Source organism: Sus scrofa, chromosome X (genome assembly GCF_054392235.1).
Source record: "Sus scrofa isolate SSC_HxYL_T2T_F1_AM1 chromosome X, Sscrofa_HxYL_maternal_Yorkshire_Landrace_v2.0, whole genome shotgun sequence".
Lineage (NCBI taxonomy): Eukaryota > Metazoa > Chordata > Mammalia > Artiodactyla > Suidae > Sus > Sus scrofa.
The window spans coordinates 122,079,497-122,096,267 of NC_139401.1; the positions used below are offsets into that span (position 1 = coordinate 122,079,497).

Here is a 16,771-nt window from a genome sequence, read left to right on the forward strand (position 1 = left end):
CAAGACACAGGGATTCAATATCTGGATAAGTCCACAATAACATTTTTCAGAAGACCACTAGGTGACAAAATCTGAGGACACTGAATTTTTAAGCAGGGTTAAATGTGATTTTTTAAATCAAGGTACAAGGTGCTAGTATGAACGTTTCAAAGAGGAAAGGGAGCTGAAATGCAAGAAATATAACAAGAGAAATGATGCTTGCCAATATCATCAGTGACAGTCACATGAAAATCCTACAGGCAAAACGACCTATGCCACAGGTCCACAGTTCCTCTTGCCCCACCAGGCCCATTTCCCAACCTGTTCCGGAGGCAGCTGCAACCTTCATCGCAAGCTCCTAGAGATCAGCGAGCTAACATTTGGGTGTATTTTCTCTCCTATCTCCTAATCCATCCGACACAAATGGACTGACTGCCTCCACTGTGCCAAGGGGCCTCGTGCTCTGTCTGCCGATGGAGACATTAAACCCGGGCTCACGAGACAATGCCAGGCACTCTTAGCCACGAGAAGGCCCTTGGCCACCAGCGCACCAGGCAGATACTCACGAGGCAGTGCATGCTGAGCTGCTTTGGGAAGGTGGCGTGGGTGGACGGGGCAAGCGGAGGCCCCGGCAGCCGTGGGCTTTGGGGGACACAGCCGGAGGGTGGTGGTCCGGGCTCTGCTACCGACGGACAGGTGGCTTCAGTTTTCAAGGCTTCGCTTGCCTCATCTCAGATTGTGACATTTCACCTACCTCAGGGACCATTGTGAAGAGGGAGTGAGACAGTGTACAGGTAGGCGCTGGGCGAGTCTCACCAATTTAAGGGGTGAAGAAGAAGTTTTCTCAACGGCGGCACGATTGACATTTCAGAGCAGGTAACGCTGCTGGGGGAGGGGTGCCCTGGGCACTGCAGGACCCCTGGCAGCATCCCCCGCCTCCGCCCGCCAGATGTCCGTGGCACGCCACACCCCTCAGCCCAGGGTGACAGCCAAAAATGTGTCCAGCCATTTTAAATGTCACCTGAAGGGCAGTGTCACCTCTAGGGGACAAGGGTACAGGCCACAAGGTGGCTTTAAAAGCCAGGGCTTAGGTCGGAGCCCCGCCTCCCAGCCACCGTGCAGACTTGCAGTTTCTGTACTCCTCTCTAAAGGTCTAGTGGAAATCTAGGGGCCCAGAAGAACCAGGGCTCTGTGACACCATCCAGTGATGGGATAGAAATGTTCCCCCCAGAGAAAGTCCAAGCACAACAGAGGAAATTATAAACCATCTTGAGATAAATAAAAAAGAAATCACGGGAGTTCCTACTGTGGCTCAGTGGGTTACGAACCCGACCAGTATCCATGAGGACAAGGGTTCAATCCCTGGCCTCATTTGATGGGTCGAGGATCCAGCGTTGCCGTGAGCTGTGGTGTAGATCACAGACGTGGCTCAGGTCCCACGTTGCTGTGGCTGTGGTGTAGGCCAGCAGCTGTGGCTCCAATTCGACCCCTAACCTGGGAACCTCCATATGTCACAGGTGTGGCCTTAAAAAGACAAAAAAACAAAACACAACATAAAACACTTAGGAGATGAGATACGGTTAAAGCAGCGTTTGGAGCTATAAATGCCTGTATCAAAAAAAGAAGAAAGGACTTCTGGTTTCCAGTCTAGCATTTAAGGCATTTGGAAGCCATTAATTCCATCTTAACAAGTAAATAGCTGATCACGCCGGCGGGGCGGGGGGGGGGATACTTTTTTAGATGTGGCAGGGAATTGAGGTCACAGGGGAAAGTGCTACACCCCAAACTGGACACAGGCAGGCAGACAGAGAATCAAAACTTGCTGGACCAGAAAACCCTGAGCAGAAGCCTCCCCAGAAATCAGGAGCAGGGTAGGAAAACCTGAACTGCCATCAGTGAATCTCTGTGTGTACTTTCCAATTCCAAAACTCACGAAACAGCTTCAGCAACAGGATAGTTGAGTACGGGCATGAGGTGGATATACAGACCAATGGAACAGAATCGAGAGTCCAGAAATGGACCCATGGTGAACGGATTTTTGACAAGAGTGCCAAGAACTTCCAATAAAGAAGAGTCTTTTCAAAAAACGGTGCTGGGACCCCTGGATAACCACATGCAAGAAAGAATTCACACGCCTACCTCACACGTGTGCAAAAGTTACCTCAAAATGGATACAAAAGGGAAAACTACAAAAACCTTAGAGGAAAAACAGATAAACCGAAATCCATGAAAACTGAAAACTTTTGTGTGTTAAAGGACATTATCAAGAAAGTGAAGAGAGGAGTTCCCTTGTGGCACAGTGGGTTAAGGATCCTGTGTTGTCACTGCAGTGGCTCAGGTTGCTGCTGTGGCATGGGTTCCATTCCTGGTCCAGGAATGTTCAATTCCACATTCTACAGGTGCAGCCAAAAAAAAAAAAAAAAAAAAGAGAGAGAGAGAGAGAGAGGAAACAACCCACAGAATGGGGAAAATATTTACAAATCATGTAACTGATAAGGGTCTACTATCTGGAATATATACAACTTACAACTCAATAATAGAAATAATCAACTCAACAATAAAAATAATCAATTGAAAGTTGGTAGTGAGGTTCCCTGGTGGTCTAGTGGTTAGGATTCAGTGCTTTCACCACTGTGGCTTGGGTTCGATCCCTGGTCTGGGAATTGAGATCCCACATCTAGCTGCTGCTCACCGTAGCCAAAAAAAAAAAAAAAAAAAAAAAGTTGGCAAAGGATTTGAACAGACATTTCTCCAAAGAAGACGGGAATTCTCACTATGGCACAGCAGGTCAAGGATCTGGCATTGCCACAGCTTTGGCCTAGATCACTCAGATTTGATCCCTGACCAGGGAACTTCCATATGCCGTGGGTGTGGCCATCCAAAAAAACACACAGGGAGTTCCCATTGTGGCACAGCAGAAACAAACCTGACTAGTATCCATGAGGATATGGGTTTCGATCCCTGGCCTCGCTCAGTGGGTTAAGGATCCATCGTTGCCATGAGCCATGGTGTAGGTCACAGGCATGGCTCGGATCCTGCATTGCTGTGGCTGTGGTGTAGGCCGGCAGCTGCAGCTCCTATTAGACCCCTAGCCTGGGGACTTGCATGTGCCGTGGGTGTGGCCCTAAAAGGAAAAAAAAAAAAACCCACAAATGGCCAATAAGCACATAGAAAGACATTCAACATGATTAACCACTAGGGAAGCACTAATCAAAGTCGCACTACTTCTTCACTTTCCGGAAGGTGACTATAACCAAAAGAAAAAAAACAGTAACGAGTGTTGGTGACGATATGGAGAAACTGGACCCCTCATATACTGTTGGTGGGAATGCCAAAAATTGTAGCTGCTGCGGCAAACAGTTTGGCAGCACCTCAAAAAGTTAAACATAGACTTAGCATATGACCCAGTAATTCCACTCCTAGAAAAATGAAAACATATGTCCCTGCAAAAAATTTGCACGCCTTTTCACGGCAGCATTATCAATAACAAACAAGCAGAAATAAATCAAAGGTCCACCAACTGATGGATGGATAAGCAAAACCTGGTATAGTCAAAACTATGAAGACTCTTTGGTCATAAAAAGGAATGAAGTTCTGATACGGTCTTCAACGTGGATGAAAATAGTATGCTAAGAAAGAAACCAGACACCAAGGAACAAATATTGCATGACTCAGTTTACATGAAATGTCCAGAAGAGGGAAAACCCGTAGAGGCAGAAAGCAGATTCGTGGTTTTCAAGGGCTGGAGGGAACGACTCCCGGTGGGTACGGGGTTTCTGCAGGGCCGATGACAAATGTTATAAACCAAGATGGCAGTGACCCTCGCACAACTCTGTTCCTTTACTAAAAATCTGTGGATTGTACCCTTTAAAATGGTGAATTTTGTGCTGAGTTCTATGCCAAGATAGCTGTTACTTTTTAAAAGTCAAAGCACAAATTTCTCACCTGTTAATAGTCCTTTTTCTGTCTTTCCTCTGACACCCAGTCCTTATCCAGCAGGGTGTCCCTCCAAACTCAAATTTTTCCATCATTTTAGCTTTCTGCCCAGCTGGGCTGTTGATCATGATTGTGCATTAAGTAATCACTTCCACTCACGCTCAGCACTGGGCTTCATTTTTTTTTTTTTTTCAGTTCTTAGAAATGGAGGGAGCGGCACTTAGAATTCTATTAAGAGGTAAAAGTCACAGGCAGATTTCTTTTCGAGCAATATTTATTCGTCTGCCTATAGTATTTGTACTGGAGGAAAAAGAGGATGGTGGCGTGCCTTCCCACTTCTGTTCAGGAGAGAAGGAAGTCATCTCATCCTCTCCTTTGTTCACATTTTTCAAACAAGCCCATCGCACACCCTCGCCCTCCTTTGAGGCCCTGCTGTCTAGAACGGCCATCCTACCCAAATTACAATAGCCATTGGAAAAAGAAAAGAAAAAGAAAGTGAAAACAGAAAACCAAACAAAAACCAGTCATGGCCCGAGGGAACTTTTAAATTAGAAAATGCACAGATATTATTTACATCACCAACTGTGATTCTGAAGACCAATGAAACATCATTGCCTCAATTCCATGGTTTGCTACCATTCCCCCTCCCCCTCCCGCATCGAAACAGTCTTAGTATTTATTTCGTCTTCCCCTAAAATGCTATCATCTGGACTTCCTCTCAGAGAAATCACTAAGATTTTCCAAGAAAGGTGCCAACTGTCTCGCCCCAGCGGGTTCACTCGCTAGACAAAGCCACACACTTTCTACGGGTTCCATCGTTAGAAACCACTGGCATGGGACAGACAGAGGCAGCAGGCATGTCAGCTTTGAGTGAGGTCTGGAGAGCTAAAAGGAAACATACTTTAAACTCATATTGCTGCAACTTTTGAGGGTACAGCTGAATGCTGACCTGACAAGCTAAACTGACGGAGGTGATGAATGAGTCCTTCATTAAAGGATGCAAAATTTGTCTGAATGATACTCGACTAACTGGCACTGCCCTTGCCGTGGTCTGATTGGTAGAAACGGCGCCCAGGGTGGATGCCTGGGATTCTTTCCCAAATTCACTTGCCCTTTTATTGCTTTCCTCCAATCTCGGAAGACCAACGGATGAACTTCTGAGACTGGTTCTTTCTTTTTCAGGCCACAGGGCATCTACTGTAAAGGGATGAAAAAGGGAAGCAGACAGAGAAGGCTATGTGTTCCCAAACAGAAGGCCTCAGTGGTGAGTCAGAAGGCAAGGAGCTTGGCAGGCCAATCAACTTCAGAGCAGTACAGTTTGATCGAGATGAAATCCACTCAAACTTACTAAAATAGACCGTGTCCAGACTGCCGCCCTGACGCCGTCTTCACAAGGACAGCCGAGGACCCTTTCCCTTAATTAACCTTTGACTAAATTCGGAATAAAACAGATGGTGAGAGGCCCTAGAAAAAGAGGCGGAGGCCTTTTGTGCCTCCATCCTGGGCTATCGATTTTCCAATAAAATGTAGTCCTTACACTTCCTGGAAAGGCTTTAGAGTGAGTTCAAATTTCTAACGCCATTTTGGGAACAAGTCACAGAAGTAGGAAGAACTTATTTCATGAGGCTAAAATGCATCAACAAAGGCTGCAGATGGAGAGAGATCTGACCCATGATAAAGGAGGACGACAACGGCCCCCGGAAACCCACAAGCTAAACAAAAACATTATAGGAATCCTGAGCTAATTATGACACCTGCACAAATGAGCTCACGTTGCCTAACGCCTGTGCGGTGGGAAAAGGCAGTGTTACTGGATGTATGTCAGGTTTGACTCAGCTGCCGGTAGAGCCGCCTGTTTGTTTACATTCAAGCGCACAGATCGATTTTGCTCCTCCAGGTCCTTGACTTTTACAAAACAAGCAGCTCGGTGCCCTGTTATCCAGAGTCCGCAAAACAACAGATTGGCTCTGAAAACTCTCGTCCCCTCCCTTACCTCAGATGGAAGATATGCATGGATAAGGCAGACCAGGAAATGGATAGGTCGAAAGAATAAATGGATAGAGGTGGAAGGTAGTTCGGGCTGGTGCTTTAAAAAACGGAGGGTGCACAGAGGTTTTTTAGGGCAGTGCAATTACTCCGGACACCATAATGGCAGAAACATGTCACTGTGCATTTGTCCAAACCCACAGAATGAACCACACCGAGAGTGAGTGGTAATGCAAACCCTGGACTTTGGGTGATGTGTCGATGCAGGTTCATCAGTTGTCACAAACAGTCCACCCTGGTGGGAGATGCTGATAGTGGGGGAGGCTATGCATGCGTGTAAATCAATGACATGTTAATAAAAAATTGTTTCTGAAATGCTGTTTCCTGGGACCTATGGCCGAAGATCCTAATGTAACAAAGTCAGGTGAAGGGTCCAGACCTCTGGCGGCCCCGGGGGCTTCAGATGTCCCCAGACACATTTGGAGCAACTCATCTTCAGACACTTTATCACGTGACATCACTGTCTGCTGTGTGGCTCACGGTACCATGTCTGTCCCATCTTCCCAATGAAAGTGCTGCATGCAAATGAAGCCTGACAACTGAACCTCATAGATTCCTTTTTCTTTGCTTCTTTTTTTTTTTAGTTTTATTGAGGTCTTACTGATAAATAAAAATTGTATATATTCAAGGTATACAAACTGACATTGTGATATATGCATACATTGTGAAATGATCACAATCGGGCTTTTTTTTTTTTTTTTTAAAAAAAGGCTGTATATTCATAGGCTAAATACACACAGACACACACACACTACACTTCACATCTACCTGAAAGAAAGTTTGGCATGAGACTCACCAAGACATTAGTAGTGCTTATCCCCAGGTGGTGAAATTACAGCTGATATTTTCTTCTCTATACTTTTCCTATATTGTCTGATTTTTTTAAATAGTCATTTATATAATGTCATGTAATGAGCAAAAATTTATTTCCATTTTAAAAAATGAAGTAAAAATCAGTCGCTAATGCTCTTATAGAACTAGCACCAGAAAATGTCTACAATTAATGACTCTTAGAGGGAAGAGAAGTTAACAGAAGATGAGATGAAGACACCTTATATGTGGGCGAACTGATTTTCCAGGTCTCCAAATACCGTTGGTGAGCTAGAATTGTTTTGATTTGTCTAAGGTATTCAACAGAGGTGGGGAGGGCAAGCAGATCACGTGAAACATGTTCTGAGTTAGTTGCTGCTAAAAATTTGCCTAAAAAGGAGTTCCCGTCGTGGCTCATCAGAAACGAATCTGACTAGTATCCGTGAGGACGCATGTTCGATCCCTGGCCTCGATCAGTGGATCAAGGATCCAGCATTGCCCTGAGCTGTGGTGTAGGTCGCAGACGTGGCTCGGATCCCGCGTTGCTGTGGCTGTGGTGTAGGCCGGCAGCTGCAGCTTTGATTCAACCCCTCACCTGGGAACTTTCATATGCCGCAGGTATGGCCCTAAAAAGACAAAAATAAAATAAAATAAAAATAAATAAAGATAAAAAATTTGCCTAAATACTCAAGAGAAATGTAGATTTAAAAAAAAAAAAAACCAACAACCAATCCAGATCCCTTCACATGCATATCTAGTTACAAAGCCGTGTCCAGCTGGTCTCAGTAGTTCAGCAACAGTCACACCACAGCTCTGCGGCTCCTTCATAGGCCATCACGGGTTCCCCAAGACCTTCTATTTTCTGATTAAGTTTGAGGTTCAAGACAAAAATCTATCAAAATGTAAATATATATATATATGTATAAACCATCTCATGTGTGTGTGTGTGTGTGAGAGAGAGAGAGAGAGAGAGTCAGGTATGTATTTGACCCAACAATGTAACTTCTAGGAATCCGCCTTACTCATCTTTACATACTCTGCCAAAGTTACACATATAGGACGTTCACGGCAGAATCAGAATCGTTTACAATAGTGAGGAACTGGAAATAATGTACATGAACTGCATCAGGAGGAGAGTGGTGGGATCAGCAGAGGGTAGCATCAGCATCAGCAGAGAGAGAGCCAAAGCCGAGCAATGGTTTGCTCCAGATCCACAGGGAGAAGCAGCTATAGTAACATTTTTTTTTTTTTTTTAGGGCCACACCTGAGGCATATGGAGATACCTGTGCTAGGGGTCCAATCGGAGCTGCAGCTGCCGGCCTACACCACAGCCACAGCAACGTGGGATCGGAGCTGCCTCTGTGACCTACACCACAGCTCATGGCAATGCCGGATCCTTAACCCACTGAGTGAGGCCAGGGATCGAACCTACGTCCTCATGCATGCGAGTCAGATTTGATAACCACTGAGCCCCAACGGGAACTCCTACAGTAACATTTTCATCCACCATTTGCCTGCACCCTTCCTCTATCGCTAAATATTAAACCACCTGGGGGTCACCGGGAAGCCAAAAGAAGTGGTCAGGACCAGAGGTGGGGGTGGGCGAAAGGGGACTCGGATGACAGCAGCTAGAAGGTACAAACGTGCAGTTATAAATAAATAAGCACTAGGGATGGAATGTACAACATCACAGAGATAACTGACACCGCTGTATGTTCTTTATGACAGCTATTAAGAGAGTAAATCTAAGGAGTTCTTCTCACAAGCAAAGTTTTTCACTTCTTTAATTTTGTATCTGTATGAGATGATGGTCCTTAAACTTGTGGTCATCTTTTCCTGATGTATGTACGCCCTATACAGTGCTATATGTCAGCTATATCTCCATAAAACTGTAAGGAATAAAAAGGGAAAAGAAGGTAAATAAACAATTAAAAATGATAAAACACGGGAGTTCCCTTGTGGCAACACAGGTTAAGGATCCGGCATTGTCACTGCAATGGCTTGGGTCGCTACTGTGGCGCAGGTTCCATCCCTGGCCCTGGAACGACCACACGCCGTAGATACGGCCAAAAAAAAAGATAAAACACTAAGTGAAAACTCAGGACACACACTGTGTATATAATATGATTGCAACTACGTAAAGATATATAGTTATATATGTGTAGGTGGGAAAAAAATGCATCAAAAAGTTAGCAGTAAAAAAAGGAAAGTGGCCAGGGACGAACGGAAAAGGGGCCCTGACTCTGTTGAGTGCCATAGTTTAAACCCGGAAATGTAAGAGGAAAAAATGGTGACAAAATTGTCCTGTATGATCATTGCCCATGTGTTACCTATGAAGCTCCTACTTGATTTTTCATATCATCTCTATGGAGCACATTCGCTGAAGAATGAAATTCACTTTTTTGAAACAAATGCACAGAGAGATCTTGAAACTGTTTATCCATGCACACGATGAAAGGAGCCGGCAGCACGAATGCACGGAGAACAGTGGGTGAAAAGTGAAGCTGAATTCTAGCAGTGATGGGGGGAAGACGACAAGGCTACCAGACGGGGGGACTTCTAGGTGATGATGACTTGACCTTTTCATTAGCGACTGGGCCAAGCCTAGAAAGGAGGCATGAAGGAAAGCAGAGGGGAGATGAGGAAAAGGATATGATCTCTTTTTCAAACGGGAACTTATCTTGAGTATTGCACATGCCCTATTTATAGCTAATGTATTTTGACATATCTGTGTGCAAGCCAGAGCCGTTTCATTCCTCGCTCTGGGCCAAAGGGCGGTCTTCCCTTTGGGCTCTCCTCAAGAACAAGGCTGATAACATTTCAGAGGATGTCCTAACGGGTTAATTGATTCTGAAATAAAACCACAGTATGCAGTCACTTAAAACTTACTGCAGTAGAGGAACTTGGGAATTCACCTCCTAACTATTTGCTCGGGCTGTATCTGACTGCTGAATTTCCCCATCCTGTCTACACATTAGCCAATTTCTCTTTTGCTGCGGTTTAGTAAGCCTTGGCTCTGAATCTCTGTGCCACCCTTGAATTTTTCAGTACAGTGGACGTCGGTAAGAAGCCTACAAGTAGAAGAGGCCCGGTGTGAGACAGCTGCCATTAGACCCTTGCAATGCAACTTTATCCACTCTCCTACGGGTGTCACCTCAACGCATCCGGGGTTCTCCATATAGAGAGTCAAGAAAATGTCTGTTCATCAGCTGAACACTCACCACAGTATAATAATTCTTGGTAAGAGGAGCAGTTTCAAATCCTTTGACAGCCTTGGGGGAGAGAGGTCTCTCTGTGAAAAAGACATTTAAATTATGTTAATATCACACACGTCTAAGATGAACATTTTATAACGTAGGTCAATGAACATCCTATAAATATTGTCAAGTGGAAGGATCAATGGAAATGAACATTTCTAAGCAAGTAAAACTATAATCTTACTAAACTATAGATGGTCAAGCTAGAGTTTCTTGTCCAGGGGCCTCGATTTCTGCAGGGGAGAATAAGCCAAGGAGTTAACGTCTAGCCTCTTAATGACAGGGTCAAGGCAAGAACTCCAGTTCCTGGGGTTTTTTTCGTTTGTTTGTTTTTGCTTTTTTAGGGCCGCACTCGAGGCACATGGAGGTTCTCAGGCTCTCAGGCAAGGGGTCTAATCAGAGCTGTAGCTGCCGGCCTACACCACAGCCACAACAACACCAGATCCAAGCCACGTCTGCAACCTAGACCACAGCTCACGGCAGTGCCGGATCCTTAACCCACTGAGCGAGGCCAGGGATCGAACCTGCAGCCTCATGGTTCCTAGTCGGGTTCGTTAACCACTGAGCTATGACAGGAACTCCCAGTTCCTGCTTCTTGACTCCAATCTGCCTCTACACTCAATGTATTCAAAACAGATGAGCAAAGCCAACACTGATCAAATATATATATATATGTATGTATAACTTGAAACACATATTTATATATAAAAATATATATATACACATTTGTAACTTGCAACTTACTATACAAGTATAATATAATATAGATAATAGCAGCCATTGTTTCTTGGGGTTGTCTACTGTGCCAATAACAAAATAATAAGAATCTTTAATACACTTTCAACTAACAGAAAATTCCTTCATTTTAATATCATTACCTTGTGCTGTAAAATACTGCCTTTCTTCTACCAAGTTAGTGTTATCTATTAAACTCATGACTAAGAGACATTCTAAGACATTTTTCTTTAATAAAGAAATCACCCGATCTAAAATATGGCACAAATGAACCTATCTATGAAACAGAAACTGACTCACAAACAAGAACAGACTTGTGTTTGCCGGGGGTGGGGTGTGGGGGGGGTGGACCTAGAGTTTGGGGTTAGCAGATGCGTGTTATTACATATAGAATGGATAAACACCAAGCTTCTATGCACAGCCCAGGGAACTATATCCAATCCCCTGGGATAGACCATGATGGAAAATAATATTAAAAAAAAAAAAAAAAAAGAATGGGGGAATTCCCGTTGCGGCACAGTGGAAACAAACCCAACTAGCAACCACGAGGACTCCGGTTCGATCCTTGGCCTCACTCAGTAGGTTAAGGATCTAGCGGCGCCAAAAGCTGTGGCATAAGGTGTAGGTTGAAGATGCAGCTCAGATTTGATGTTGCTGTGGTTGTGGCACAGTCCAGCAGCTGCAGCTCAGATTCTACCCCAAGCCTGGGGAACTTCCATATGCTGCAGGTGTGGCCCTAAAAAAAAAAAAAAGAGTATATATATAAATTTATATAATATGTATTATATAATATATATATGAGTCACTTTGCTATACAGCAGAAATTAACACATTATAAACCAACACACATTTTTTTAAAAAGAAACCACTTAATACAAATACAAGACAGTGATCATAAATGTTTAACAGTGTCACTACATACTACCGTCCCTACCCTCATTTTCTCCTTCATTTTGTTTTATATTCCATTTTTACCTGCTTTATTGTATCCTGCTTTAAACTCTTTCTTTAACCTCTTTTCCAGTATGGTGGAGTATAAATAACCAAATAATATCATCAGGCCTTGATTTTTTTCTTTTTTAAAATAATATTTTCTAGTTTTATTTTTATTTATGTATTGTCTTTTTAGGGCCACACCTGTGGCATGTGGAGGTTCCCAGGCTAGGGGTCTAATTGGAGCTGTGGCCAACACCACAGCCACAGTAACACAGGATCCAAACCGCGTATGCAACCTACGCCATAGCTCACGGCAATGCCAGATCCTTAACCCACTGACCGAGGCCAGGGATTGAACTCTAGTCCTCATGAATACTAGTCGGGTTTGTTAACCACTAAGCCACGATGGGAACTCCTCTAGTTTTAAGTTTATTACATTTTTACCCTAAAAAAAATGAAAACAGAGGAAAGTAAAACCAACAATTAGCCCATCACCCAGACCTAAGCATCATCCAGAGTAACATTCTGAAGTGTGTCTTCCCATTCCCTTCCTACATGTGTTTATGGACACACAGAGATCTTTCTACTGCAACTACAGTTTTGGAATTCTCCTATTCCAACATTACTTCATGAATGTTTTCCCATGTAACCTTTATTTCTAATTATTATAATATTTAAAAGATCCCTTATGTGTATTTGGCATTTAACAGCTATTTTTTTTTTTTGCTTTTGTTTTTGCTGTTTTTGTTTTGGGTATTTATTTTAATATATTTTTAATTGAAGCACAGTTGATTTACCATGTTGCGTTAGTTTCAGGTGTACGGCAAAGTGATTTGGTTATACATACATATAGATCCATTCTTTTTCAGAGTCTTTTCCCTAATAGATTATAAAATATTAAATATAGTTTCCTGTGCTGTACAGTCGGTCCTTGTTGGTTATATCTTTTATACGTAGTAGTTAACAGCTTTTAAGACATTCTATTTGATCTTTACAACAAACTCTGTGAGGTAGCGATGATCTCATTTTGCAAAGGTGATCACTATGGATCAAGAAAGTAGGAGTTCCCGTTGTGGCTCAGTGGTGAACGAATCCGACGAGGAACCATGAGGGTGTGGATTCGATCCCTGGCCTTGCTCAGTGGGCTAAGGATCCAGCGTTGCCGTGAGCTGTGGTGTAGGTTGCAGACGCGGCTCGGATCCCGTGTGGCTGTGGCTCTGGCATCGGCCGGTGGCTACAGCTCTGATTAGACCCTTAGCCTGGGAACCTCCATATGCCGCGGGAGCGGCCCTAGGAAAGGCAAAAAGACAAAAAAAAAAAAGCAAAATCAGCTGCCTAAGGGCTTGAATTTGGGAAATGGCAGAGCCAAGACCGAAGCCCAGTTGTGTCCTGACAAGATCCTGTGCTCCTAACCAGCAGGACATCCAGAGGTGAAAGTACCGAAGGGCCCAGTCAATGTCATGAGCAGTGGTTCTCACCAGGGTTCAGAGGGGCCATCAGTTTGATCTGAGAAGGTCAGAGAAGACTTGTTGGGCAGGGGGTACTGGATCTGTCCCTGCGGGGCGGGGCTGGAATTCAAACAGGCTGAAAAGGGAGTTCCCGTGTGGCTCAGTGGGTTAAGGATCCAGCGTGGTCACTGCAGTGGCTCGAGTCGCTGCTGTGGTGTGGGTTCAATCCCTGGCCCAGGAACTTCTACATGCCATGGGCGCAGTCAAAAAAGAAAAACCAAAACAGGCTGAAAAGACAGTAGAGCATTTTTCTAGGCAGAGAAGGTCCCAACAGCATAGATGTAGAAATGGCAACGCTCAAGGCAGGACTGTTCCTGTGAGAGTGAACTGCCCAGCTGGGCCCGGCTGGGTAAAGTGGAAATAAAACACATAGGCAGCAATGAGGGTCAATTATGTCACTTGTCAATGACCAAAAAAAAAAAAAAGTGGAGCATGACCAGTTTGGAGAAACTTCATGCCACTTCAAGATCTGCCTGGATCCACCAGGCTTTCCTGGGTAAACCTGAAAAATGCAGAGACACCCAGCCTACCACGTGAGGTTGTAAGGGGCAGAGCCAGTCTATCACGGTCTTGCGCTCGTAGGCATATTCAAAATCGACAGTTACCAAATCCTTTTCATTTTTGTTAGGCAAGTTTTCTACAATGTAGCCATAATGCTTCTATGTAGAACTCAGTTGTTTTGTGCAAATACGATGTAAACCATCTTGATAAAAGTGAAACTTTCTAGAGAAAGCAGAACAATGTGGCCAGCTTTCCAAAGCAAGCCCAAAAGGAAGGGTAAAACAGTAAGGGAGAGCCTGCCAAGGCACAGAAGCGGAGAGGCCACAGGAATCAGTGGCCGTAACCGAAAACACGAATTTAAAAAAAGGCGGCTGCCGTGATGATTCCTGGGTGGCTGAACATGATGCAAAAAGGAGTGGGGGCTTTGATAAGACCAATAAAATTGTTAACAACAAGGATTTACTGCATCGCATCAGGAACTATATTCGGTATCTTGTAATAAACTATAATTGAAAAGAATCAAAAAAGAACATACATATATACATACGTATGTATGACTAAATCACTTTGCCGTACGCTTGAGACAAATACGATATGGTCAATCAATTACACTTTACTAAATAAGTCTTACAGTAAAAAAAATTTTTAAATAAAATAAAATCGTCAAACCTCTAGCAAGACTGACGGAGGAAAAAAGACAGGTATTACCAATAACAGAAGTGAAACTGGGGACATCATTACAGACTTCAGGGACAGCAGCAAGATTAATAAAGAAATACTACGGGAGTTCCCGTCGTGGCTCAGTGGTTAACGAATCCGACTAGGAACCATGAGGTTGTGGGTTCGATCCCTGGCCTTGCTCAGTGGGTTACGGATCCAGCATTGCCGTGAGCTGTGGCGTGGGTTGCAGACACGGCTCGGATCCCGAGTTGCTGTGGCTCTAGTGTAGGCCTGCTGCTGCAGCTCCGATTGGACCCCTGGCCTGGGAACCTCCATATGCAGCAGGTGCGGCTCTAGAAAGGACAAAAAAAAAAAAAAGAAAGAAAAGAAAGAAATACTATGAACAACTCAGAAACACAGAAATTTGATAACTAGGTGTGAAATGACGCAATTCCTCAGAAAGCCAAAACTGCCACCATTCACCAGGATATGAAATACACCATTTGAAGAGCCTATTATAACTAGTCCAGAAACTGAATTTATAAATTCAAAACTCTGGCAAAAGCAATCTCCAGGCCCACATGGCTTCAACGGAGAGGTCTACCAAATGTTTAAGGAAGAAGCCATACCAATTCTTCCCAATCTCTCACAGAAAACGAAAGACAAGGGATGGCTTTCCAATTCCCTTTATAAAGTTGCCATTACACTGACACCAAAACCAAAGACAGGAGAAAAAAGAGAACTGCAGACCCATAACCCTCACGAATTTCCAAGCCCAAAAACCTTAACCAAGTATCAGCAAATAGAATTCTGCAATATTTTAAAAGAATTGTATTTGATGAAATTCATCCCAGGGATGCAGGTTTGGTTAAACATTCCAAAATCAATCAACGAAACCCACGACCGTCACAGTCGAAAAGAAAAATCACACGATAAAGTGTCAATCGCTGCAGAAAAAGGACATGACAAAATTGGCCACCCATTCAAGAAACAAAATGCCCAGAAAAGATAGAAATAAAGAACTTCCGCAATTCAATAAAGAGCATCTACAAAAAACCCTCCAGTATCTTACCTCACGGTGGAAAACCTAAGGCTGAACGCTTTCCCCCAAGACCACGAACAAGGCAAGATGCCTGCGCTCGCCACTCGCAGCAGCCAGCAGAGTGCGAGAAGGTCTAGCAATCAGGGCCCCAAAGACAGGAAATCTTTCTTTTCACCTCTCCCTTCGCTACCTAGAGAATGTAGATCCAGGGCCTGTTCCCGGAATAGGGCGACCAGCAGAGACACCTGCAAAGAACCCGGGCTGGGTGCGGTGGGGGGAGCGGGGCCCGGAGAGCAGAGTCCACTCTGTTTTCCATTGTGTCTGCAGGGCCCAGCAAACATTCATTTAGCAAACATTTGCTTTTCCATCTCTGTGTCAATTGCCCTCCTCCCCTGTGAGGTCCCAAACCACGACCCCCAACATCCTCTTTTATCTTTAGCGGAGGATGGAACTTAAGGTGAAGGTTTTGTCCATTTTGTTGCGTGACTCAGTTCGGGGTTTCTTCCCTGTACACAGTTGCTAAACTTCGGTATGATTTTGCTCCTGTTAACCTCTCTCCTGTCAATTAGACCAGCCAGAAGAATCTAGAAGGGTACGTCCTTCCCGACCTGACCTGATTGGAACTACCATGAAAACGTAAACCTTTTAGGTGGTGTTTCTAAGGCGATGAAAAACAATTGATGGATTCGATTCAATCAGTGAAAAAAGAATCAGTCAAGGTAGGGAAGAATTCAAATGGGTCCTTTAGCATAATTGAACTCATAATCGAACTCATAATCTGCAAGAACAAGCATCTCGCAGGTGGAGCCATAAGAAGTCTCCTAATTCTGCTATAAATATCCCTTTCCAGGTAACTCCTGATTCTTTCCCCTCCCTGGATGAGGTACCGATCCCTATGCCCGTTGGCGGTGATAGGTCAAAAAGAAGTCTAGTGACAACTCATTTCCTCTGGACAGGAAGCATCTATGGGAGACAGCTAGGGGATTAAAACAGGAAATCTAAATATAAAGCCCAATCCTAGTTTTGGATGATAATGAGCAGGAAGAGTCATTTCTTAATCTGCCTTAATACAAATTGAATTAGCCATCTAACTAATCCCCTCATTTGACATCTATATTTGCCTGCTAATAAGAAGTTTTAGAAGGATTTAATGACCCCTTAACTAAATCAGTTGCAGAAAACAGAACTTGCTTAAAATATCTGCTCAATCATACTAGCCTCAATATTTTCTTGGCATGGAAATTTTGCCAGGAAAATTTTAATGCAGAGTCCTGACAAAACCCTTAGCCTTTCTGGGCAATAGAGACAAAAATAAAAAAAGAGATGTAATTTACTATGTTACCGACGTAGTTGACAGAAAT

The 16,771-nt window shown here is 43.9% G+C and overlaps 1 protein-coding gene across 37 annotated transcripts in view; it reads right to left on the reverse strand.

The window, feature by feature from the left end:
- Window positions 1–16,771, reverse strand: part of ARHGEF6 (Rac/Cdc42 guanine nucleotide exchange factor 6) — a 117,102-nt gene that overhangs the window by 57,258 nt on the left and 43,073 nt on the right. For 32 of the 37 annotated variants that reach the window (XM_085006733.1, XM_085006732.1, XM_085006727.1 and 29 more), the window contains one exon: window positions 9,993–10,063. In XM_085006733.1, the coding sequence (XP_084862859.1) occupies window positions 9,993–10,063 (71 nt within the window). Of the gene's footprint in view, window positions 1–9,992; window positions 10,064–15,440; window positions 15,636–16,771 lie in introns of those variants that run through there. The other 5 variants (XM_085006750.1, XM_085006749.1, XM_085006747.1 and 2 more) reach the window with 1 other exon arrangement.